General features: G+C 37.6%; 1 protein-coding gene across 1 annotated transcript in view; it reads right to left on the reverse strand.

The window, feature by feature from the left end:
- Positions 1-6,915: 6,915 nt before the first annotated feature.
- The window catches only part of CAB39 (calcium binding protein 39), a 42,930-nt gene continuing 23,411 nt past the window's right edge, over positions 6,916-26,434 (reverse strand). The window contains exons 3-9 of the mRNA XM_064457320.1: positions 19,699-19,863; positions 15,732-15,850; positions 12,640-12,808; positions 11,831-11,890; positions 11,162-11,227; positions 10,161-10,304; positions 6,916-9,368 (exon numbers count right to left, since the gene is read on the reverse strand). Of these exons, the coding sequence (XP_064313390.1) occupies positions 9,180-9,368; positions 10,161-10,304; positions 11,162-11,227; positions 11,831-11,890; positions 12,640-12,808; positions 15,732-15,850; positions 19,699-19,863 (912 nt within the window). The 3' untranslated portion in view covers positions 6,916-9,179. The remainder of the gene's footprint in view (positions 9,369-10,160; positions 10,305-11,161; positions 11,228-11,830; positions 11,891-12,639; positions 12,809-15,731; positions 15,851-19,698; positions 19,864-26,434) is intronic.

The raw sequence follows: 26,434 nt of genomic DNA on the forward strand, positions 1-26,434 counted from the left end.
GCTGTGCAGGGCAGGGGGTGGTGTTCAATAATCCTCCCCAGTTCCTCTTCTTACATTATAAAAAAATAATGCCTGACCTCCTGTACTTGGCTAAAAGGAAGCCCTCCTCTGCCCACTCAATACTGATCAGGAATGCCTTGAGACCTGGACTGTCCTAAAGGCCAGGTCTAAAGCCCCTCAAGCCACCAGTAATCTTTCATGTTTCAGTGGGCTCTGGATCAGGCCACAATACGCACAGAAACATGAAGGAAGCCATATCCAAAGTCTGAAACTGATGTCACCAGGAACAGTGTCTTGCCCAGATCTGCTTCTGTGCCCCCCACTGCTGTGGAGGCTAAAAGTGACAGAAAGCTACCCACTTTGACAGGAGCTTTCTTTGAGGTGTGGAGAACCTCAGATCAGAACTGCCAGTACTCTCTCTGGGTAGAGACACCTTCTCACTTACCTTCTGCCTCCTGAAATTAAAGGCCACACTAAGATAAGGACAATCAAATTAAAAGCATCTCCTGGCTATCACAGAATTTTTGACCCTTGATCTGTGGAGTTTTTTTTTTCCCCTCCAAAGAAAGCAAAACATCCCTGTACAGTGAATGTAAACCTGTAGATATTGCAGTCCTCTCATCAGCAGGCCACACATGTCAAGTTCAGCAGCTACAGGCTGAAGGACCTAACTCCAGCAGATTGCTCCAGACAGCATTATTTCCAGCAGCCTCCAAACAGCTCTAAACTGTGTCAGAGGATAAGGCTGGAGAGAGATGGAAATGTTGGCACAACAACCAGTTTCACTCAAGCAACAAATAACAGTGACATGGGTATCATCACCCAGCACTCTCCAGAAGAGGCTGCAGGCCAGTCCTGAGAACAGGCTTCATGTCAGGCCATGAAGCCAGTTGTCTGGGCAATGTTTTGAGCTCACTTGCCCCTTTTGTGTACCAATTTAAATGCTCTTCAATTTCCAATGGTCTTTTCTTGTCCCGAGAAGACAGACAGCAGTGGAGGGAAACAAGGTCTGGTTGAGATACTTACCTTGCATACAGATTGCAAGGGTCAGTCTGAACCTCGGTGCTAGGGACATAAATTAGTCCTTAAACCTGTCACTTCTGGTAGTAGCACAGCAATTGAAACTGCTGCTGCAGAAACAGTCTTTTTAGGACTAATGGACCAAGAGAACAGGAAACCAACCATCTGATCTCCTCTGCTGAGTTCAGAAAATTCAGTACAGACTGCTGTCCTGCCCAGTCTGAGGACGATACAGACACCATTTGACTGAAGAGCAAGGCTCACCTGTAATAACACCCTGCCAGCTAGCTAGAGATCAGGATACCATCCCAGCCATCTACCTACAGCACAGAAGTGACAGGAAAGGTTGCAAAAGCTCACTCAATGACAGAGCACATCATTGACACCAGAAACCCAAATATAAAGGTTTATACAAACAAGGCAGCATTTTTAAAGCAGAGGTAAAACACTGGCTGCTTTAGAAGTTTGTTATCAACTCCGGGTACATAGTGCCCCACACAGCTGTGCATGGGTGTTGCTAGCACCTGGCTTCCTAACATTACATGGTCAACCAACCCCCATGCCAAACCTGTGGCACCTCAACCATTAGTAAAATTCATCCTGGTCAAACTATGCTATTTGCTCCCATCCCTCTCCACATTATCATCAAAATTCTCATGTGCCTGACAATGCTGTGAGCCTGATACGTGCTGTACTTATAATCTACTCTCACTTTGCCTATTCTCTATTTTCTAATGATGTACAAATAGTGGCCTATAGGAAACCACATGTTGCCTACAGCAATGACACTGGATGATAAACTCTTTACAACTGGAGAAAAAGATTAGACATAAATAACTGTACTTCTTACATGAGATTCAACAATTACAGAACATTTTCAAAAATACCCAAAAGAGCCTCTTGGAAAAAGGACTGAAAAGATAAAGGGCAGAAATTGGAAGGGAAGGACAAGAGTGGAAAGAAGTGATTTGCCAAGAGGATTGGGATTTTGTAAATGAAGAATCAGACTCGGTAAGAGTGAGATTAACTAACTGAAGACAGAGCTGCAGAAAATATCCTTTATGGACTTGGAAGTTCAGAAACAAGGGGTGGGAGTACCAGAAGAGATAAAGAAGGTTTCTGGACCAGAAACAGTTCAGCTCACGTGGATGACTAAACATGGTTATCTGAGTCACAGACAGGTAACACAAACTGCTGCTTACACTGCAGTGCCGCGTTATGAGAATACTGACAGCTTGGCTGCATAACTGGGTCTTTTCTGACCCTGTGCTTTACTGCCTTATCTTACTCCGTGCTCTTTTCCTGGAGTATTTTATCTAATGTGGAAGTAGTCTGTGGGATGAGGCACAGCCAGGTCAGCCAGGAGGCTGCAGAAAGCTGACTCCACAGCAAGGGGCACCTGTACCACCAGCAGTGCCAACTCTCTCCTGCCCAGGAGCTGTCAGAGCCTATATAGCTGGTGGAAATGAGCTGAAACTACAAGCCACCGAATATATTTCACCTTGGGTGTTACCTGCCTAGCAGATGTTTTTCAAAACTAGGTTGCAGTTTACTGCTTATTCTGAAGAGCCATCAGCCAACATAAATATCAATTCAGTTATCAGCCATTCCTAGGTTTTGCACATCTTCATTAGTAAAATAGAAGGACTTTCTTTTTGGAACTGTGATGTCTAAAACTGTCAACAACTCAATGTACTCATGAATTTAGCCCACTTGCTTTTCCCCATATGAACCTTATACCAGAGCATACTACAAACTATAACACCACCTGTGCACAGCTGTCATGTGTTGCTAATTACCAAAAGAGCAATGCGTAGTCAGGGGACATTTAATTTAGAACAGTCAAGGTGAAAAGAAAAAACAAAGCTCAGAAGAAACATTCAGCTAAAAGGAATGAACTTACAACTTAATGCTCTTTTAAAAGTTTCTGTACAAAAGTTTAAATTACCCCATGCCAGCTTTCAGTTTATTCTCGTATCAAAGATGTAAAGGGGAAACATTTTAAAATTGTTAGGGTGCAGTAAGGAGCGAGACGTGCTTTTCCCTGATATTTTACTAATTTTGGTTTTGTCACCATGCCTCTCCCCTTCCACCTGCAGGTTTCAGCCAAACTGGGTGAATACCCAAGAGAAGGGAAGACTGGCACTAGAAATTAGAGTTGGCTCCAGCTTCCCAAACAGCTCTAAGAAGCAAGAATACTTTCAGCCATGGTCCATCATGGCTCTTTCCCTCTTTGTTCTTCGTAAAGTACGTGTTTGTTACTTTAGATAAACTGAAGCCAAAATTCCAACCTTGTCCATGTAGTGCGTACCATATTACATATATTGCACTGTGATGGCCTACAACCTAGTACGGCACACCATTTAATCTTTTAAATTAAATGACAGATATTTGCAAAATATTCACAACATCCAATGGACTCATCTTACACTTCTCTGAAGGTTCGTAACTGTTCCTTGCTATGTTAGCTTTATCCGTGCTTTTTTTCTTTCTAGAACAATGCTCCGATAGGAGTTAGACAACTAAGATTCAACATGTATTTTGTAAGGGCTCCTCAAACACGAATGAAGCATGTGCACCATCTCAAAGTTAAGCCTAAAGGATTTCCCTACTGCTCTAACAGCCTGAAGAAACATTATAAAAACCTAGCTCTGCCAATACACTGGTTTTGTTTGTGAGACTGGTTTCCCACTTCTTTAAGAAACAATTTATAGTGCAAAAGCGTTTTATGTAAAAATGTAGTATTATTGTAAATCCTTAAACACTGTTTTCATGTAATTGGATATTAGCTGGAATGACTGTGTAATTCCAGAAATGGAAAAAGATGAGGAAATTCAGCTGCTGCAGGCTAAGTTTTATAGCCAGGTGAATCTTTGCACCTTTCAGTCTCTCCAGACTGTGTTTCTCAACCTGTCTAGATGATTGCAATACAGCCTGACTTCTTAGTGATACATTTTCTTTTAATTGCATATAATCTGTAGAGGCAGCTAAAGAGCTGAGGCCAAAAACTCAGCTTGCTCACACCTCAGTTGTTTAAACACTGTACTACACATACTGTATGCCTTATTTACATGTCCCCAGTTACAGTTACAAAGGCTTATTTATTGTTAGAATACACAATATCCGTAAACCTGCCACAACAGCCCTAAAAATCTATACAGCTTCTAGTCTTGGGGTTTTTTTTTGCTCAAATTAAATGCAAAGCCAATCCTGTCCTGCAAGTCTCTAATACTAAGCAATACTGAATTAAGTTCAACATCTGTTTTAATAGTAGAGCCTTGTTAAGCAACACTCACATTTTTATCACCCTGAGTTTCTTCATGATGGGATGCAAGGCATTCCTAAAGGCTGCCACAAAAGGAAGAAACAAGAACTGTAACAGGATCCTCCATGACAACTCAGTACAAGGAATTTGCTGGAGAAGAAATGGAAAAACACCCACTGTTGATTTAACTTTAGGCAATGAGAGCAGGCAACTCCACTTGTACTCATTTATCTTAAATAGTACACACATCGCTGTTCCAATAGCTATAAAAAGTAGCATATATATTTATCACTTGTTTTTTCAAACAGACCCACTCCCCCTAAAACATATCTAAACTATATCTTTATATTACAGCACATTGTTTATCTTCCTTCACTCCAAACATGCCCTCTTGATCAATCCTTTAGTGTTACTGTTACTAGGATCACGGAAGGCACTTCGGCTAGTGTCACCTCCAGACGTGTGACACTCCCTTGGTTGACGTAAAACTGTGTACCAGTTACACTTGGCCCTACCACCACACAGCTGGAAAACTTTCCTGCAATAGATGGCGAGGAAACTTTTAGCATGAAGGGTCTATTTATGAAAAGTGACAGAAAGCCAGTTCTGGGCAAGGCGTTTCTGAGCAAGAAAATAAATTATTCTTACTTCTGTTGTGTAAACCAGAATCTCCAGTCTGAGCTTGCCTTTATATTTTGTTCTGAATGCAACACTTGCCAAAAATCTAATTATATGTTGGCTACATAACTCAGGGGTTTGTGGTGGTGGCTTTTTAAATTGAGAGGAGTCAACAGATATCTTTAAATAGGAAGCAGGTCTTTTCTCTCATGAAATAGCCATTTTCTTTCAAAGAATGCAATATATGGAAGTGTCCCTCTCCTCCCTCCTTTTAACTTCTTTCCATATTTTGATTTTTTTAATATATTTTCACCTGCCTCCAGTCACATGGGATTTAAACTGGATCTACCAAGGTACTACACTTCTAAATACAGATTACATACACTGGAAACGACTCTTCACAAGTTCAGTGTACTCAGATTAAGCTGAACACCGATTAAAAGAGATAACATGCAAAAGAATAGGTTTATTTTTTCCTCATTATGATACTAGCCATCAACTTGAATTACAATATACTGAAAAGCTAAAAGAAACAGCACTTAAAACAGCCTTACAAAGGCTAAAACCTTTGAAGAAAGAAGTACAGATACATCATGAGAAATAACCAAAACAATGACAGAAAATAAAGGTACTATACCCAAAGAGATGGCACCAGCTCAAGTGAACAGCCATGTAAGGGAAAGATACAGACAGAAAAATTATTTAACAAAGCAGCCACCAAAGGTCTATTATAAGTGTGTGGGGGGGGGGAAGGGTAGCAGCAAAAGGAAAACTGATGAAGTTGCCTTCTAGGAATGACTTGGGAGGCCAAAACAGAAGTAAACTTACTGAAAGCAGCTTTGTCCATGACCTGCTCCCATGGGCTTCAACGGCAACTTTTACTCTGGCTCCTAGAGATGGCAGCTTATGAGGCAGTTCCTGCTGATCAACTCTGTGTGGAAAACAAATTTTGAGAGGTCAGTGCAACATCTCCTTGCATTTCCAGTGCCTCCTTCTGCCAGGTCCATTTCATCCAAACACCTAGTCAAGTACCCAACTTCACCACTCTTTCTTCTAATGAAAACTCGCAATTTGTTTGACAGGTATAAATTACTCCCTTCCCCTTGTAACCAGTGATCTTACTGTCAAGCGAGGGTGAAAAATATTAATATTTTACATAAAGGCTCAAACAGGTGTAGCCTCTAGTAGGGGCTATAAAAGACCAAGTATTTTTATCTGCAAGGTAAGTATGATCCTGGCAGGAAATCAGATTTTTTCAGCAATTTTGCTAAACAAAACCATCTGAAGAATCTGCATCAAAAACTCCTGAATGTTTTTGTTTTTTTTTTAAAATGTAACACACACTCATAATGTTTGCCACCCTGCATAACTTGGGGCATTACCTGTGAAAAATGGTCAAAGGCAGACAGCTTCAAAGGCCAAGAGACCACATGATTTCCTAAGGAAAGCTCTACCCATTGCACACACTTTTGGATCCTGAAATTTAGAGACAGGAATGGCCAGAAATTATCAAGGATTCACTTCCACTAATCCTATCAGGTCCTGTCTCTAGACGTGACACAGGAAATAGCATCTCCACTCTTTGCAGGGAGGCACAGAATAGCAAGTAGGAATAGCAAGTAGCAAGGAATAGAATCAGCAAGTAGTGGTACAAATCAGCAACAGAGGCTACCAACAATTAATTTTAAAATATTATATCTCTAATAGAGCACTTTGTCTTAATTCCTTAAAAATATTTTTGCAAGCCAGAGATTTAACGATTTAAAATTATTTCACTTTGAGAAGGGAGAAAGCTGAGCCCCTCTAAGGCAATAAAGGAGAACAGATATACATCCACAAGAAACTCATCCTCTTCAGTAACACAGTAAAGAACACATGTTTTTCTTCAAAATTTTATTTCAATTTAAATTACGGGGCCAGCCAGATTTTTTGGATAAGAAACACATTTTTCTCAGGAGAACTGAAATGCTACCACAGAAGTAGAATTACAATTGTATACATCTCTTATTTAAAAAAAAAAAAGGGGGGGGCAAAACCGCTCACATCATTTAAATAACTTTCAGTAATACCTTTAAGTCTTCAAGCAGATAAGAAACCACTTCCAGAACAATAGTTTTTTTAATACGAAGAGCACATCAAATGAGCTTTAATTTAAATACAACTTCTTTTCAAAAGCCAACATTCAAATGTTTCCACATATTAAAAAAGTCACCATAGCCATTGTTTCCAAGGCCTAATATAGAGTAACCTCTAATCCAGTCCAAATGCTTTCAGTTCTTTACATATATAAATCTTTAGCACATCTACATTTTTCTAAAGAGGAAGCCTTATATGTTATGGTGAGTAACTTGGCAAATAATGTTTTCCTCCACTCAGCTATGATAAACCAAAATATAATAGACTGTTAGTACTGAACTATAATACCGCCTCATGGCCAATTCTGTCTGCCTGTGTAAGTGATCCTCAGTAGAAGTAAGCTATTTTCTTTCCGGTAGGCAAAATGAATTGGTCTGCAAAGGACACGTTAAGAACCTTTAAAAGGCCAATCAAAATATTACAAGCAATTTTAAACAACTCAGTGAAAACACTCAATTTTCTGGACCTATCAAACTTCCCTTGTGAAGGCTTTCAAATCAGCTTAAATGCCACTTAGGAATTTCAGCTTGCTGATTCCACAATATTTTAATCAGGAAGAGGACAGGAAGCAACAAACATTTTCTATGGCATTCTCAGATTCAGCCATGCAGAATTTGAACTTTCAGACTCCAATCCACAAGTTCACTTGGTTGTTATCTTAGCTTAGTTACTATATAATGGGTAGATAAAATTTTAATAACATCATTTAGCTACACTTAGTGGATTTCTTTTGTATGGTCACAGTAACAAAAACACGGTGCAAAATCAGTTGGGTTTTTTGTTTTTATAAATACTGACAGTTTGCAGCATTAAAGAACAAAAATCAAAATTAAATCATTTTGTTACTCTAGGACATCTATGAACTTGTTTCTTGAAGTTGGAGGGAATTAAATCATTCACTTTTACAACTGAGTTATGTACTGTAAGAAAGAAATTATACACTGCAGGCTTCCCAGGAGTAAGACTAATCAATATTAATTTAGCATAATCTTTGCCATTTGCAGAGCTGGTGAGCACAATGCTAGTTTAATTGGATAAGGCCAATATTATCCAGTAAGAGTGTAGTACAAAGGGTTCCAGTTCTCTATTTCAGCCTACCCTAACTGATGGCACCCCATTAGAAAAGTGAATACAAAGAATTTGTTTGGGTTTTTTTCCTTTTAATGCTGCAGTACTTAAAATTGTTAAATCAGCATTTCCATGTGATCTGAAGTATTCAATTACATATGAGCATTCATTTTGCAAAACTCAATATTAGGCAATAGTTACAGACTAATACAATAACATTCCTCTGCTGTACAAATTAAATCATATTTTAAAGAAATGAGCAGCCTAGGAGTTATATACAAAAGAAACCAGCAAGCATTGTTGAAATGAAATGCAAAATGTCACTGCTAGGTCTACTGTCTGAAATACACTTAAAGTAAAATTAACAAAACCCCTTAGAACATATTTCCAAGTTTACAAGTCAATTCTCAGAAAATCAAATCATGTAAAAAAAATTCTATAAAGCAGTGAAAGGCATATATACATTTTCCTTATGAACCTTGAGATTTCATTCTTTTAAAAGGTTGCTAAGTTTCAATATCAATTTATTTGCAAGACAACTGTTTATCCCAATAAGCTCACATCTTAGATACATTTCCCCTTTGATTACAAATAAAGCACTGCACATTGTTTTTTTAAATCAAGGCATATAATCTTATACTATGGTGCCAGGTATGCACAGGTCACATTGTGCTCATATCTCAAACAAGGTATAAGTGCAAACATACAGATTTATTCAGATTTGCAAGCATGCAACCTGTTACTTAACTACGTTAATACCTTCTCTCCTAAACCAAACTAGTATCTATATGTTTGCTTTCATGAACCTAGAATCTTTCTTTTCAGGACTCCTAAAACAAGCAGTGTCTTTGAATTCTGAAATGACACAAATATCAAGAAAGTCCACATTGTGCAAGAAAGCAGCAGCTATGTTTTTCAACTCGGACTAAAAAAGAAAAGAGAAAAACAAAAACCGTTCACTGAACAGCAGATTAGCAGTAATGTTCCTCATGAATCGGTAAGAGTGCCTGATGCTGAATATCTAACAGCAAATGCTGAATTTGGGTTTAATATTTTAAGGGTTTATTGGAGATTAAGCTTCTTGCTGTGCTGGTCTCTTCAAATCCCTGATCTGTTTAACTAAATAGGTCTTCTCATCATTAAATTGTTCATCCTCGGTCCTGTCATTCTGAAACTTGCTGAGGAACTCAATAAGTTTGGTCTGGTTCTTTAGAAGGATGTCTAATATAGGCTGTGTCTTGTTAGGATTGGCTACAAACACCTGCAAGAAAACAGAAGACATTTAGCATAACAGTAGGAAGCAGAGGGCTAAGTTAAAAAAAAAAAAACCTAGGCAACAAAATAGAGATGACAACTTAAATTGATGTTTTAATTATTCTGTATTTTTTCTCTAGAGATAATGGAACACCAGTACCAAAGTAAATTCAACTGGGGAGGTGGATCAGCAACCCTCTGCAGAAACCACTGAAGACACCTCACAGTTAAATTCTGTAGCAATTGCATGGTTTCATATGATATACAGCATCAGATGGGTATCTTAAAGTTCACTAAAAACTTTTATACCTCAGATTGTATCTCCAAGCTCTTAGCTATTTGCTTGTCTGCTGCAAAGTCAGAAGGCATCTGTTACAATGTGCAAACTACAATTTAGGCTTTGAAATTTAGGCGACTTGACTAAAATACTGCTATTCTTCATAGATGATGCAGCATGATGAAAACACTTTGAACTTCAAGATAGTTCATTTCTCATGAAATCATCCATTCCTCCTCGTCCTACTGCACTTCACCTTTCTTAACTCCAAATTTTTCTGAGAGATTACACTGACAATCACATGAAAGTCCCTGAGTGGTTTCTAAATAATTTTCAAAAGATACAAGAACAGTTATTTGTAAAAATAGATTGTATTAAAGACAAACATTACCACTCTCTTTATTTAACCACTTAGCAGACATTAAGATAAGCTTCACTTAGGCTCAGCTAAGATGTTTGCTCAACTAAACAACTTCTGGTGGAGCCCTTTTGTTGTTTTATTGTGGGGTTTTTTAAACATACCTTAAACACATGAAAGGCCTCAAACTGAATGTTACGACTCTTGTCTCGTAGAAGATTCATCATTAGTTTTAGATTTTCAGGTTTACTGATGTACTTCGTCATAATTGTGAAGTTGTGTCTGTCCAATAACAATTCCCCAAGAAGCTAAAAGTGGAAAAAAGCCCGAATGAAAAAGTGACTGATATTGGACATAAAAGAGACTTTTTCAGAAGTGTTTTCAAACACACCGAGTAATTGACACCAGTCTGCAAATATAGTAACAACAGAACTCAAACATCCCGAATTCTTAAGTGCAGCATGCATTTTACTCTTATTTCAATGATGCAGTTTCTCTTCCACTCAAAAAGTCTCTCAAAAAGTGAAAGAAATTGCCTTTTGTTCCCCCCTTGTTTTGAACTGGAATTGAAAACAAAGTCTTTTGCATTCTTTTTTCCCCACAATTTAATTTTTAATTTATACAGAAGCTACATGTCACCAAAATGAATGTGGCTTTAAAAAACAGAACAAAAACACAACCAAAAAGAGTTAGTACTTCAAATGAGAAATATTTACACTTCTTTTGCTACCTTCTTTGTCCAGAAGGGAATAAAAGGATATTCCCCACAAGTACCACCCTTGTCACAAGCTATGTATTATATTTACATTCACTATTTTTTACCTAGTTGAATGCAAGATTAGTACTGTTACAGTCACACCATGTGAATCTTTATTAAATTATTTAAATGTGTCCAGATTTGTTGAAGGAAAAACCCCAACAGAAATAAACATAGTTGCATATAGCTATTTCTGCATAGGGTGACAAATGACTTGGTGTGTGCTGGACACTAAATAATGGAAGGACTGGACTAAAGAAAACTAGCTGGTCCCAAGAATTAAAACATATGAAAAAATAAAAATAAACACTATTCAAGGCAGTTACTGAAGCCATTTCAATTAAAGTCAACCCACCTTGAAATTAAAGGAATTCTCTAACTTTGCATTTAAGAATAAAATTGCCTTACCTTAAGCGACTGTCTCTTTGTCACATAATTTTCCGAATGAAGTAACTTCTCATATTCACTGAAGAACTAAACACGGAAGAAAGAAGGGTTAGGACCTTTCCAAGTGTTACATGCACTCTTCTTCCAAATGATTACAACAAACCGAAGGACATGGAAAACCATAACAAAAATGTAAACAAAATCTGAAATCACAGTAGGCTCCTGTAAGTCACTGCTTTAAAAAAAAATTATTTACACTTTTGCAAGCCTTTAATGTTTAGATTGCAATGTGGTGGAAGTAGTTATCTCATTATTTCTTAAACTATAATAGTTCCTGGTACTGAACACTGTTCATTAATTTCAGGAGTCCCCAGCAGGTGGAGGAGCACTATCTTGTATTCTTCAGTTGTTGTGGGTTAATACAGACAAAAGAAAAAGACAAGGAAAGGGTTCCCTCTAGCGGAAAAATCAGATCTAGTTTTCCTAGTTTCTAGTTGTCTTGTTTTTACACCTTTTTACATTCAATAATAAGATCTTGATCTTAATTTTACTGCTTGGTAGAAATGACTCTAAGGTCAATTTACTGTATGTAATTTTCCAAAACCAAAGCCAAACAAGGAATGAATATACTGATTTGTTCAAATAAAATACACAGCAGTGGAAAATCCTGAATAAAACAAATCTGCTCACCCTATCATAATGTTGCTCCAAAAATTCTGCACTTAGCAACTTGTGTCTTGTAAGCAAATCCTGTAAAAGAGCACAAAACCAGTATTTTTCCTAAATTATTTCAACAGTACATATACATTGTTATTAAACAGTGAGTACACATAAGACATCCAATAGAAAACTTTGCTATTTCATTAAACAAAGAAATTTAGGATATGAATGTAGTTACCTGGACATACCTACAGCTCTTGGCATCACTTAGGAAAGGTCTGCTATGTGTTATGTTATTTCACACAGGTAAATAGCCTGCGGAATTATCACTGAAGAATGCCATTTAGGCATCAAGGCTATGCTCTGCACGGAACTATACACAACTAAAGTTAAGACCCACTGTTTTAACAGTGATTAATATTATGCTTATGGTCCCATAACTGGTTGTTTTAGGACAAAAAAAAAAATTCCCCAGACAAAGCATCAGCATCAAATATACTCAGGTTTGTAACAGATTGGAAAATAGTTTGCTCACTTGCGGAGTTGGAGACACAGATTTAAAAGCCCCTGGCATGAAAGTGCACAAATATTTAGCTAACTCATGATAGTTTAAATCTTGCTTTCTGGAATAAAAGTTATTGGGAACAGAGTATATATATTTAAAGGAACATCTTGCATTCTGAGAAATAAGGAAGAACAGTCTCCAGGTTACCCATTTGCATCACACCTATTTTTCTTCTTTCTCTCTAGGCTTATCTTACTGTGTGTTACATTCCTGGGCATCTGGGTTCACATAGCAGAGAACTACAGAAATAATAATTCAAATGTATGTAGATTACCTTGAATGTGGCAAATGCATCTGAAGCAATGTCAAACGTTGACATTTCCACGTATCTGAAGAAATCATAGAACTGCTCTGACCACAAGATTATTTTAGCAAGTGGTTCATGCCTGATGCATTCTCTGAGCATTATTCCACAATTTAGAGCAATTTCTGGAGATTCGTACCTATTAGAAAAAACAAACAAACCAAAGATTCATTATAAATACTTTCACAAGTTAGCATTGCAGTACCACACTGCTAGTGATGGTTTTCAGTGCTATCAAGTAAACAAAAATTCAAAGAATTAGAGGTACTTATTTCTGCATTAAGCTCCACTTTTAAATACTTCTGTGAAATAGTACTGAAATTATTGCCAAATTATAGGCAATAAAAATGACTTTCCCAAACTGAGAAACAAGACCAAAAAAAAAAAAATTCATTTTCTTCATACTCAAAATCAGGTGGGTTTTTTATTGGTGCAATTGCAGACGTCTGGAAAAGCAGTGATTTCTGTCTTGAAAGCCGTTTGCTTAAACAGGACATTAATGTCTATAAAACTATCCATAATATGAGCATGAAGGGTTGATAATACTGGACTAATTCATGTCTCCTCTTTCATGAAACCATTTTTCAGCATCACTGCCTACTCTATGCATCATGGGCTTCAAGCCTGAAATTCTGGCAACAGCATCCTCTGATCATAAGGACAATATTGAACGCCTTCTCTGCGCCTGAGTCTCTATTGCCTCTAGCAAAACATTGTCTTACAAGAGACCTCTGGAACATGTCGATCACCGATTTGATGGAAGTGATAAAGCTACTTCCTCGGCAGGCTTTCTTGCTCAAATACTACATGGTCCTCTCAGCTGATTTTAGCATATGCCAACAGCAGTTGCCAAAATCGCCCAACAGTATGTTTAAGACACATTTGATAGAAATACACCTTTGTACTTGCTACCAGCTCCTTGTTTTCCCAAACAAGCTAACAGTAGGACCCTGGAAGAAGATGGGACTGCCCTTCCAAACCAAGAACTCATCTCAGCATGTTGCAATATAAGCTATCCCAGACTACAGAAAAGTCAGGTCTGTTGTTCCTACCTGGTTCTGGAGCAGTCAAAGCTTCTTATATACCTTCCTGCCTCCCACCTAAAGAATCCTTCGTCCTATGCCATTGGAACCTAATTTAAATTCACCAGAATAATTCAGGAGCAAAGTATCATTGTGCATACTAAGCACTACCTATATTACCATACAAAAACATTTCCTTACGAATTAATTTTCATGTTAAATCCTGCAATACTTTCCCATTCAACCGGTCATGGAGATTTGAAATCTACTGAACTTTTTGCAACTCGCCCCGTAGTTTAAGTTTATACGAATTTGACTCAGTTGGATACCAGATGTAACATTTAAGTCATTAAAGCTAACTAAATGCCCATTTCAAACATTGTGACTTATGAATACATGGTTTCAACAATCCCTGTCAGAATAACGCTCTCTGAAGAGTGACAACACGGACTAAAAATCAGGACACGAATGTGTTACAGCCCTCATTCAGTCACATATCAGCGTGAGCATGCTGAGAACGTAGCTTCATCTCTCTGTACCTCAAATGTCTTTGCCTTCTTTTGTAAATTATTCTGAAGTACTGAATCAGTATTTTCTTTTGTGTTATGCTAAAATTAATAATCCTTTGGACCCTCTAACATTTAAATCTCGCTTTCCCCAAAAATCAGGGCTGTAATGGGGGGGGGGGGGGGGGGAAGGGGGGAGGTGGCGGGGCAGGAAACCAACACCAAAAAACCCTCCACAACAATGCACTTCTGGCAGATAAGTGCACATTTGTACAAATTGAAGCAAATATTCCACACTGCTTCAGGAGCTAAACCTTTGGAGCAAGCACAACACTAAAAGGTGTAAAGCCCCTGCTTTCTCCGCAAAGTTTCTTGTATGATCCGTCTTCCAGTGGCTTACGCAAGTGGCCAAGATGAGGTAAACATGGAGATGTTAAAATAAAATAGCCTAATATGCCATGTATGTGGCAGGTTAGTCAGCATCTCTGATTAATACTATGAACTAGGAAAAGGAAAAACAGAATAAAGCTTCCTGTTTAAATGTTAAAAATATATTTGATTATCCTCACATCTTGGTGCTACCAACATAACACAGGCAAGTACCTCCCTGAGAAGCATGGCCTTTTCGTACATCCTCTGGCTCTCCCAGTAGGTGGAATAAGTACTCAAACTGCAGTAAACTTACCCAGCAGCTTTAACACAAATTATAAAACTAGTACTTGAAATAGCTGCAGTGGTTTATTAATATTTTATGAATTTTTCTATCCCAAAACACAGTGGAATTGCAATTTTCAGAACTTTCTTAATTAATATTAGAAACTTGAGCAATTATTTTTAAATGGAGAGAGCACATTCTCATTTTTTCTTTTTAAATCATATTTTTACATGAAAATGTTAACAACACCTTTCTGCTTTCATGATTTGAGAGCCACAGCTATACATGAACAGCCATGTATTCGGTATGGCATGATTCTCCAATATACAGCACACCAGGTAATACAAGAATAGAGGCAGAAACAGCTGTCTGGCATGCACCATTCGCCCCAAATCATTCATTGTTTGGTCGAGTTTGAGTTGGTGCATTTCTGATACTACAGGAATATAAATCACTATGAATAAAAAGTCTAAGACCAAACTAAGACCAGGGGATAGGCAGAAAACTGGAAGTGACAGTGGTTAAAGGAAAAAAAACCTGCCTTTAACTCTTGGTGAAGGAGTAAGTTCACAAGGAAATAGTTTAAATAGGATCAAACAGCATTCTGAAGGGAAAATTTCTGCACTGCTCCAGTAAGAATATTTTAGGTTACTAACAGTTCTCAATTTTCAGTCAATTTCATGCAAAATTGTATTTTTGGTGGCTTATTGCTCAAATATTCCTTTACTTAGAGGAATTACAGGCCCCAAGACAAAAAAAAAAAAAAAATCAAGCATACAGCAAAGGAAGAAAAAACATTTCAGAATTCACTGCTTCTCCATGCATTTAAAAACTTCTTACTTCACATAAAAGCATATTTATGCTTCAGAGTGTACATACCCTTTTAATAGCATGAACAATATATTCTGTTGAGTGCAGATGTATTCAACTGTGGGAGTTCTTGTACCAATTTGCCTTCTGAGAATGTTGTTGAAAATTTGCGCAACATCTTTTTTGCCCTGTCAAAAACATTAGCAGTTAAACACATAATATTCAAGTCCACTAGGCAAGTAACAATGAAACATTATCATCATCTCATGCATTCATAGCGTTTGAGTTCTGCAGTTTGGTCAGCCTCTGTACTCTGATATCAAACAGATGGAATATTCTGTTTCTTTACACCTATTTCAAATATGCCAAAGCACTCAAAAATTTACATCATGTTGCAGCCAGATCACAGGTAATTTACATTAAGAAGTAAAGCCAGTTGATATTCCACCAGATACTTCTATGTAGCATCAATCTCCTGGGCTTGTTTTATGCTTGTTTTTGCTAATAACATACCAATTTTAACTGTACTCTTGCCTGAAAGTGTGTTTTATTCAATATTCCATTATGCTCTCCCCTTGCCTAGGAACACGCAACGCCACCATTAAGAGTGTGCAGAGCATGTCTGACTGCAGTGTTAACATACAACTTAAAACTGTACGTTAAATAAGTAAATAAAAACTACAAAGAGAAATCATCCACTGACCTAAAAATGCAAGTCACATTTTTTCAATGGACAAAAGAAGTATAAGACCAGGATGCTGGAATTCAACACAGATTAAACCCAAGAAAACACACAAGAATAGCACCAGACAGTATAAACAGCACTGGGAATGTTCTCTTTCTTGAATATATACACACACCTCCTTCTGTCAGACCACAGCTGAAGATGACAAATTGGTACGGACATCTGACAAAAAGCTGATTATAAATATAAGCACTTTTCACAGTCATTCACATACACCATTTAAAAGCCAGATTTCTGCAATTAACTTTCCATTTTGGATTGCCATAAAGACAACTTCAGGACTACGTGCTATCAGATCTACTCCAGAAAAAGCCTAGGCAAACATATACTAAGCCTGGAATTGCAAATAAAGGCCTGTTAAGCAACAATACCTGAAGGTTCCCAAATATTATACACAGAAAACACATGTAGATAATGTTTCTTGACATTCTTTAGCTGTACTATAAACGCCCTGAGTCACATCAGCAAGCTTTTGAGTAAAATGCAGGGCATATTTAATTAGCAAGAATTTTAAAACCAACTGCAATTATTCAAAATTATTTCAGTTTTCTAATCAACATCAAGAAGACTGCATAAGAAAAACACCAAATGTTTATAAAAACATAGGAGGACTGTAGTTTTACAAATGGCATGTTTGTGAATTACCATGGACAGTTTTGTTAGTGTTGTTTTCAGGATATAAGAGTTTGTTTGTAAATGCTTGTTTTCTCAATTACAATTCCATTGAAAGCCAGCCTAAAGCAACACCAAAACTCTTTGTTCTGAAATGAGTAGAGCAGTGTTTCCAGAAACTGCTTTACTCAAACTCCACATAATATAGTCATCAACTCTTATTCACTAACATTGCCAATTTTGCGCTAGATCTCACAATTTGCTTTGGATTCACCATCAAGAACAGCATTTCCTTATTATGCACATAATTGAACTGACAGTGGTACACAGTAATACCAAAGCTAGTTATTGTTAGGTGAAGGCATTACTAAGTGATCTCATGGCCTAACAAGGGCAAACAGACACTGAACCCTGTGCCAATAGTCACGACTGAGAGGTGAGAGGGACACTGTGCTAGTATTGTCTTCTGAGCAGATACGATTCAGCCTCCCCTATGCAAAGGGTGTTTTTGGTTTTTGGGGGTTTTTTCCTTCATTAAAAGAAAAAAATAAACCAAAAAAAGGCCAAACAAAAACAAACAAACAAAACCCACCACACAAGAACAAAAATAGCAGTTCCACAAGGGACACCATCTCTCCTACTGACACGCTAGCACAAATCAGCAGGGTAAGTCTTAAACTGGTACGTTTATAAGACTGGTAAATAGATGGTTGTGTTGACTGCTTTACTTGGAAAGCAAGCTTCCAGACAACGATATAATTTTAAACAGGCCTTTACATACAGCAAGGTCTGGATGGTCAGACAGTTTCTTAATTAAAACATTAAATTTGTTACTTTTCTGTTTTTTACTTCATTACTTTTCTGGTTTTTTTTTACCATGCTGTTCAGATTCAAATACATTTGAGACAGTTTAAGAGTCAGAGAGAACAGTCCCTGTATATTAATCAGCTGTCTATTCCTGTTCTACAAGGAGACCTTCTTCAGGAATGAGAGTCAAGTTCTTGACAAAAAAAAAGTTTACTTCATCATTGAATGACCTCAAACTGTAGTGAGGCACCTACTCTTCAAGTTTAAGAACCAACAGGAAACCAAAAGCTTGTACCCCCCTCCATAATGGAAAAATCCTTTCCAATTCAGTAAAACCCCAACCACACAGATTTGGAATGTCAAAGCCAACACATGATTGACTTTGTAACAGCTGGGAAACTAGTGTAGGTTTGGAGCACAAGTGTGTTGACATTAATTCCAGATAACAACAATAGCTGGACAGTCTGCCAGATCCCATCCTTAAAAAGCAGATGTAGTCAGGCCTAGAAAGCAGCATGAATGACTTGTTTTCTTTCAAGAGGGAACCGTCATATCCTCATGTAACAAAGCAGCAGAAAGTCCATAAGCAGGAAACTACCCGCAATCTTTTCAAGTCCCCTTAGAATAAAATGAATAGTTCTCCTTAACGAGAGCAAGCCTGTACAAATTGTTATCATTCTTCATTACCAGGAGATAATGAAGGTTTCCTTTGCTAATAACTGGGCTGAGTAAACACCAAGCTGATAAGAATCTAGAGGTCAGCAGAATCCAGATCACTATTCATGATTTCCTTTCTTCAGCAATGAAAGGCCACCATATTTCAGCATTCCCTCTCAGCTTTCCCAGGTCTCCTTGCTTATTTAATACCTCAGTGTTTTATGTTTGGTATAAACACTTGTATGGGTAGGGGAAAAAAATACCACTATTACAATTAAACACAAATCAGAGGGAGTTATGGGTGGGGTGGACGGGAGAGAAGAAACAAAGCAGCTATCATTTTCTGAATGTTATACTACAGTAGGACCTTCAACTGTTGTGTTTGCATTGTGAACAACTTGTTTATGAACAATACTGTTTTTAAGCAACCTTAAGTGGGATGATCTTTATGGTCAAGGCTGTGGAGTGAGATACATGGGTTTTGGCTGTTTTCATAGACAACCACATGCTTCTTGCGGTACCTCAGGGAAAACAGGAAAATCCAATTGTACTACAATTACTTAAAACTAAATAGGATGATTTTTCACTATGGTACTGGGAAACTAAATTATTTCATATGACATAGTGACAAATACCAGATAGAGGTTTGTATAGAGATACATTTGAATACAAATGTATCAAATGTTTTTTAATGAGTAGAAAAAAGATGAGGGAACAAAACATGTTGCATCACTTGTTTCTGAAGAGAGAGAAATATACTGGAATGTTATTAAAACTACCAGCATTACCTTAAATATTTAAGTTCTTCATAAACACCAAGATAATTCTTACTTTTCCAAGTAATTTAACAAGATGAGAATATAGACATGCCTTGTGGTATTACAGCTTGTGTTCACTGTCGTGTTACTATTACTTCTGTGTACACAACAATTGAGAACTATTCCACAATTTTAGCAGACTTGTATCATCAGGATTAGAGGTTTACCTACCTCAATTTTGTGTGGTTTATGTGCCTAAAAGCACAGATTTCATATTCTATATTTGCTTAATATTCTATGTAGTTTGGAACAAGCAGTCCTCTATCTAATTGGTTTGTCCCAGCCAGAAAAAAAAAGCTGAAGATTGAAAGATGTCTTAACCAATTAAAGTGGAAGGAATTCAGATGTGTTTATTTTACCATATACAATATAAGAACGGTCAAACTTCTTTTCTTACCTCAAAATCAATCAGCTGCAAGTCGGCTACTAGGGTACTAAGAAGACCACTGTTGTACAGCTCTTGAGCAAGCTGTGCCACAGCTTCTGTCTGTGGTTCTTTTTCATTTGTGCCGTACAAGATTTCTTTCATGGCAACAAGGTTTTTTGAGACCTCCTCAGTGGCCTAAAGAAAATGGGAAAAGAATAGTTAGAGTACAGTGTCATTTGTCTTTGTAACTGTATACTCTATTATTCTTATAATCTGCAAGCTTCCATTAAGGCGGGGGGGGGGGGGAAAATCAGGAAATGATAACTTGTTAAAAAAACAATGGGTAATCTTTCTGCAAATAAATCTCTGATGTTATTTTAAAAAGGGAAAAAAAAAAAACACAAAAAACAAACAGAGGCAAGACACACGCAATTTATTTGACAAGTTACCAAAAGCAAACATCTCTTCCATTTTACTGTCTTTAAACTTCCCATTCAAAAACCTCCTAAAGAACAGCAATGGGATTAAAAGAACCCAACAAAATTTCCATTCTGTCAGAGGTACACAGGATCAGATTGGACAACATCAGCACATGTCTCCATATCATCTCTAGCAAACTGCTCAGAGACCACCTGTATCCCTCCTACAGGTCTTGCACTCATCAGGTTTTGTCAAATACTAGACTCCCATTCCAGTCAGTGGGGATGAAATTTCTCCCTTCCAACTAACACAACCTCAAAAAGGATCTCCTTTAATTTTCAGGTTCTCTCAGTATGCAAGAACAAACTGAGAAACAGACCCAGAAAGCGATGCACTCGAACACAGTGATACAGGAGACAATTAGAAGTCTAAGATGCTTCCCACTTGTTCATCTTACAGAAGACAGGACAGGTCTGACCTGTCACTTAGGGAAGCCAGTGTAAGGAATACCTAAATTGCCATGATGGGCTGGAACAACATTTAGCAGTGGAAGAAGAGTAATCTCATGAGCAAATCTTAAAAAAAAAAAAAACCAACCACCAACAAGACAACTGCTAAACACCCACTTCTGAATCTTAAAACACAGTTATTTTGGAGGAAAAAGAACTACTTTCAATATATATGTTTGTGCAGCTTGCAGGCAAAACACTGAAAATGATCATCATAAATAGCTGGCTTATTTATATTGTATTAGTTCTTCACATGCCTAAAAAGTCTGAATGGTTTGTAAGTGCACTAATTTTTAGTAATTAGATGAATCTGCCAACAAGGTATGCATACACTTCAATGTAAAATATTTATGATTGGTAGCACATGGAAAATTAATGAAGTGAAAAAATTATCACTTTCTGGATATTACCTGTCTTATAAGGGGTATGTAAAAAGATTTCTCATTTGTGCATTATATCTAGAGAGGCTTAAGGTCAGCATGACCCATGCACTATTCAAGCCAAAGCGATTCCAGCTTTGCTAGGTATGCAAGTAAGGATTTCATGACCTTTAAGGAGGCTCCATATCATTTTTAGCTCCTCCACAACTTCCCACTCCCTGCTGCCTCCCTTTTCTTGCTAATTGCGGTTCCTAGTCCCAGTTCTCTCCTCCTTAATCAAAATTCCAAAGGATTTTCTGTGCACTGTTAGTAAGACAGCAAGAAGCAGGTGCTCGCTATGACTGCTCAGATTCATGACAGCTCCTGAAGACGTAAAACGGGAAAGCCAACTCACCATACTGTAATAGTACTACGCATCACAACTGTTCTGTTTCTTTACTAGGAAAAGAACAGGAACATCTGTCAAAAGTGGATATATGAAAAGATGCTTCTGAAGCATGGCGTCCATGAAAAGAGGAAGTAGCAAAAAAATTCTATTGCAGTTTGTCCCTGCACACTAGTTTAGAAAGCAAGATGAAAGAGGAAGAAAGGCAGACGTTCAAGTAGCTACCTATTTTAAGCAAGACGGTGACAATGTTGAGGGCACGCCTGCAATTAAGAAGAATGCCAATGGAGAATTCGTCCTGTGAAAACCACAACAGATGGAACAACCCCCAAAAAATTTTATAGTCACTCTTGAAGGCTCTCCCTCACTACCACCCCAATAAAGACGCTAGTAATGCACATGCTTATAAACCAGACAGAAAAAAATAGTGTTTCCAAACACCAAGTGCTTTCTCAAAAAAAAAAGGCAAAAAGCAGCACCTTCTGGCCTAACACGAACATACAACTCACTAACTTCAAGAAGAGACACTACGAGTTTATTTCCCATGCTATTCACAACTGTCAAGACCATCTGAATGTGCTTCATTTGAACTTGGAATGACATAGGGCTTTAGTGGAAGAAATGGTTAGAGACACAGAAACAGAACAGCTTAGGTTGGAAGGTACCTCAAAGAGGTCATGGAGTGTCCACTCATGAAGCCTGCTGAAGGCAGGGCCGACCTCAAAGTCCTATCAGCTTGATCAGGCTCATGGCCAGGCACGCTCTGAACAGCTTCATGGGTGGACACTCCACAACCTCTCTAGGCAACCTGTACCAATGTCTGACCACCTTCATCATGAAAAGAGACTTGCTTGTATCCCTTCAACTTAGGTCAAACTATCCTTTCTGGATACATATTAAAAATACAGAAATATGAGGTTTTCTAAAGTATTGTATCAACAACCAAGGTCTTTTGATGCACTACACATCCATAAAATATGAATTTCTATATTCCCTCTTCTTCTACTCCAAAACTCAACATCAAAAGGACCATTCTTATGAACTTGTTATAGAATCTTTCTACTCTTCTATATTCCACGAACCCTCTAATATATTCCAAATACATGATGTGCAGAGCTGCTTTTTCCCATTTCATAGGCAGAATGGAATTTCCACCTGAAAATACACTGCTACATCAAATATCAATACGAGCTAAGTGAAAAAGTGGTAAAAAAATTTCAAACAAGACAAACAAAGGCTAGCTAGCATGACTTGCAAGACTTCCTATGATACTGAGATCTAAATAATTGCCTAATGTGCTGCCTTAACGAAAGAAAAAAATCCCTAGAGAAAGATCAAAATGCATGATGAAGTTCATCCAACAACCCACGTAAAGTGTAAAGTAAAGAAAATACTTATTTCTCTACTTCTATCAAAGACAAGAAGGCATTATTTAAAAATAAAATTAGACAGCACGAAGTCACATGTACAATTGTCACACCAGAATCTGTTGCATGTCAATATAGCTACGATGTGTTATAGTTTATTCCAGTCTCCAGGGTATTTCACAGATATTCCCAAAATTTACTGTTTCCTTAAATGCTAAGCAGTTCAAATACCAAATACTCCAGATAGACTGTTACAGCTGGAGTATCTGAGCTTTATGAAGCGACACTTGCCTTTACTTAGAGAAACAGTAGAAAAAGATAAAGAACATTTGATCAGTCCCTAAGTATCTAAGGTAAGCTCAGCAGGCTCCGGGTCTATGGCTCTGGGTCTATCCACATCAATAATGCAATTACATAAATTGTGCTATTAATTAAAACATTCATCAAAAAGGTAAGCTATCTATAGTTTAGAGCCTGTACTTGATTAATATTTTTGTTAGTCTAGAGCAGTATCTATCATAAGTAACAAATGTCATTTTAATAATTCTATTTAAATTGACAGGTTTTCAAAACATTTTAAAAACCATTCAATTCTGTAAATACATTATTATCTGCATCAGTGCCACTAGTTTATTTTAAAGGTCAAAAATTATTGTATTGTTTTTCAGCAGACATCTAGCATGAAAATATCATTAAAGGAAAGGCTAAGAGAACTGAGTTTGTTCAGCCTTGAGAAAAGAAGGCTTAGGCTAGACCTTATCACCATGTTCCAGTATTTAAAGGGTGGCCACAAAGACGACAGACTCCTTTTTTACAAGGAGTCACATGGAAAAGATATGGGGTAATGGGTACGGGTTACTCCTGGGGAGATTCTGATTGGACACGAGGACAATTTTTCACAATGAGAACAATCAGCCATTGGAATAATCTCCCCAGGGAAGTGGTGGATCCCCCAGCATTGGACACTATTAAGACTCAGTTGGACAGGGTGCTGGGCCATCTTGTCTGGACCGCGCTTTTACCAAGGTTGAACCAGATGATCCTTGATGTCCCTTCCAACCTGGTATTCTATGATTAAAGAGTTAAGTTCAGTTAGAAGTATGTCTTCTTACCCATTACTTCCAGAAGCAGCCCCATCTTCACCCTTTGAGTAACAGCCCCATGCAGTAGGCAAGGCAGATTACTTAACCTTTAGCCTTCTTTCAACCACAAATTTATTACACACATGTGCATAACAAATTTCATATTTTACTGCTTTGTAAATGACAGTGCTAACTCACTGAATAAAATCTGATCTATGCCTTTGGCAGCAAGACATAATATTACAATTGGACAGCTTAATCAAAACAGTGTAGTGCATTGTCCCATACATATAGTATACAGTCCATTGTATGGAAGTGGTAGCTTAAAAAAGAGACCAACCATGCCTGCAATAAAACCATGCAGGTTAACAACATAGCTGAAGCAATTACCCAAAAGCCAAAACTGGAGCTGTTACAAGCAGGTTAACCCAAGGTCAGAGGGTAGGGAAGAACAAGTTTATTACATGAGTAAATATTTACCTTCACGACAGAAAACATGTGCCACAAACCAAGTGAACCAATAGTATAAAAATAAATGCTGATATCAGCCAAAGAGGAGAAAAAGATGTGAATAAAAGACTAACTAAAGGGCTACATCAAGGGTAGGTCCCATTTGTATCAAAGGAGCTTTCCTTACTTCAGCCCCCCCTTTCTGAAAAAACACAAGTAATGGAAAACAGCATGTGTGATTAACACATTTTCAGTTATAAAGGGAGGCTTAGTTTTTAATAATTTCAGTTAAAGGGAGGCTTGTTTTTTCAAGCTTCCCTTCCAAAATACTACAGACAGCAAGCTATCGTCTCTATCCTAACTACAAGACTGCAGACAACAAGCAGCCAGAGTCGCAGTGCACGAGGCAGTGAGAGACAGCCCAGCTTTTACAGCCTCTTCAGATCTCAGTTCCTAAGCAGGTATCACAAACTTAAAGAACATTTCAAAGTGAGCTGGAGAAATACCAGGTTAATTTTTCTCCAGTATTCACAGAGCTCAGAAAAAAAGGTTGATTAACATGCAACTAGAACTCACTTTTTGAATCTCAGTTTTTTATTTATGAAACAAATTTCCCAGTACTACAGGGCAGAATGTTTCATAATTGAACAAGATGCATTGTGATCGCTACCGTTGTTTTACAGCTTTTGCTTTGAAGAATCTCTTCCATTTGGATTATAGAGAATGTACAGGAGCACTCTGTCCAAGCTTTAAAAATGTTTCTTACTTTGCTTTTTCTTCCTCTAACAAAACATTAAAGGTTTTAAATTTCAGTCTAAGCATGAAAACAACTGAGGTATTATGTTCAAACATAATTACACTTCTAATTTCTAGGGAAAATAATTTGTCTAATTTTCTTACAGATCTGTATTTCCAAGTGCATTAGGAAACTGTCAAAGTGCATCCTCTACCTAGTAGCAAACTAAATATTTTCATAACAGCATTGTGCTGCTGCTGCGTGGTAGGAACCACAGTGAACCACATATTAAAAACACTGGTACTGCAGCAGAAAAGTACTAGTCTGTCTTTGGAACCTCAGTCAGCCATACGGTATAAAACAAAAGGGCATTTCCAGTTAACGTCATTTTGTGGAAGAAATATTTAAACAACGATTAAATTTTAAAACATTCAGTTCACTTCAACACGTGCTGGATTTTTTTTTAGTCTGATCACCACACACATTTCAAATTCCATATGTTCAAGAGTAAAGAAAATATACAACTGTGTGTACTTAACTTTAAGAAACAAAGTAGTGTAGAAAAAGTAAGTATTCCCTGCACCCAAAAGGTTGTCTTTACCACAAACAGTAATAACACTGAATATGTACCGTGCTCCTTAGCCTTGGAAGTCCATTGCTGTTATCTGACAGGCTACAAAAGCACATCCCTGAACGAAACAGCAACAATGAAGCAGATATTACTGAGACACCATATTTTCTACAATTCTAATCACTAATAAAATGGAATTATAAACCAAGAAAAACTCTTGACACTCTGGCATTCTCCTTCCCTTTTCCTAAAGGGTAATGATTTTTGTGCTTTATGTGCAGTGAGTTTTTTCTATTTCTGTTACACTACTAGCCACAGAACTCACCCTTTCATTAGCCAGAGTTCTTCTCCAAAGGAGGCTGGAAAGTTACATTGCAGAAAGGATCATAATAATAAAAGGGGTAGGTAGTGAAAGACAGAAAGATGCTTAACTATTGATATGGGCATGTAGAAATTTTTTCTTTTTTAATAATGGCTACTGCTCAGACCCTTGCTGTATTTTAGCCTCAAAGTGACTCCAGTCATTTTTATAGATAGGTAGGAAGAGGGCATGAATTCAGGGTGTTTAATCAGAGCTGTACCCTCAAAGATGTGATGACTGGTTCTTAAGATTTGAAGAACTTTATCTATCAAACCAGCAAACAATTTGAGAACCTGAGATAAACCACCACAACTACAGTCACCATCATGGAAGTCTTGGCTTGCCAATGAGACAACTATTTCCTGAAGAATCTCTGTATGGAGGTGCGGACACTGGTGTTGTGAACGTTCAGATTCATCAACTTGTCTCCTTTGTGAATAACAAGGATGACAGAGGACAGCACTACCATACCAAGCTCAGTCTTGTATCAGTATTTAACCCTCCT

This window comes from Phalacrocorax carbo, chromosome 7, assembly GCF_963921805.1.
Source record: "Phalacrocorax carbo chromosome 7, bPhaCar2.1, whole genome shotgun sequence".
Classification (NCBI taxonomy): Eukaryota; Metazoa; Chordata; class Aves; order Suliformes; family Phalacrocoracidae; genus Phalacrocorax; species Phalacrocorax carbo.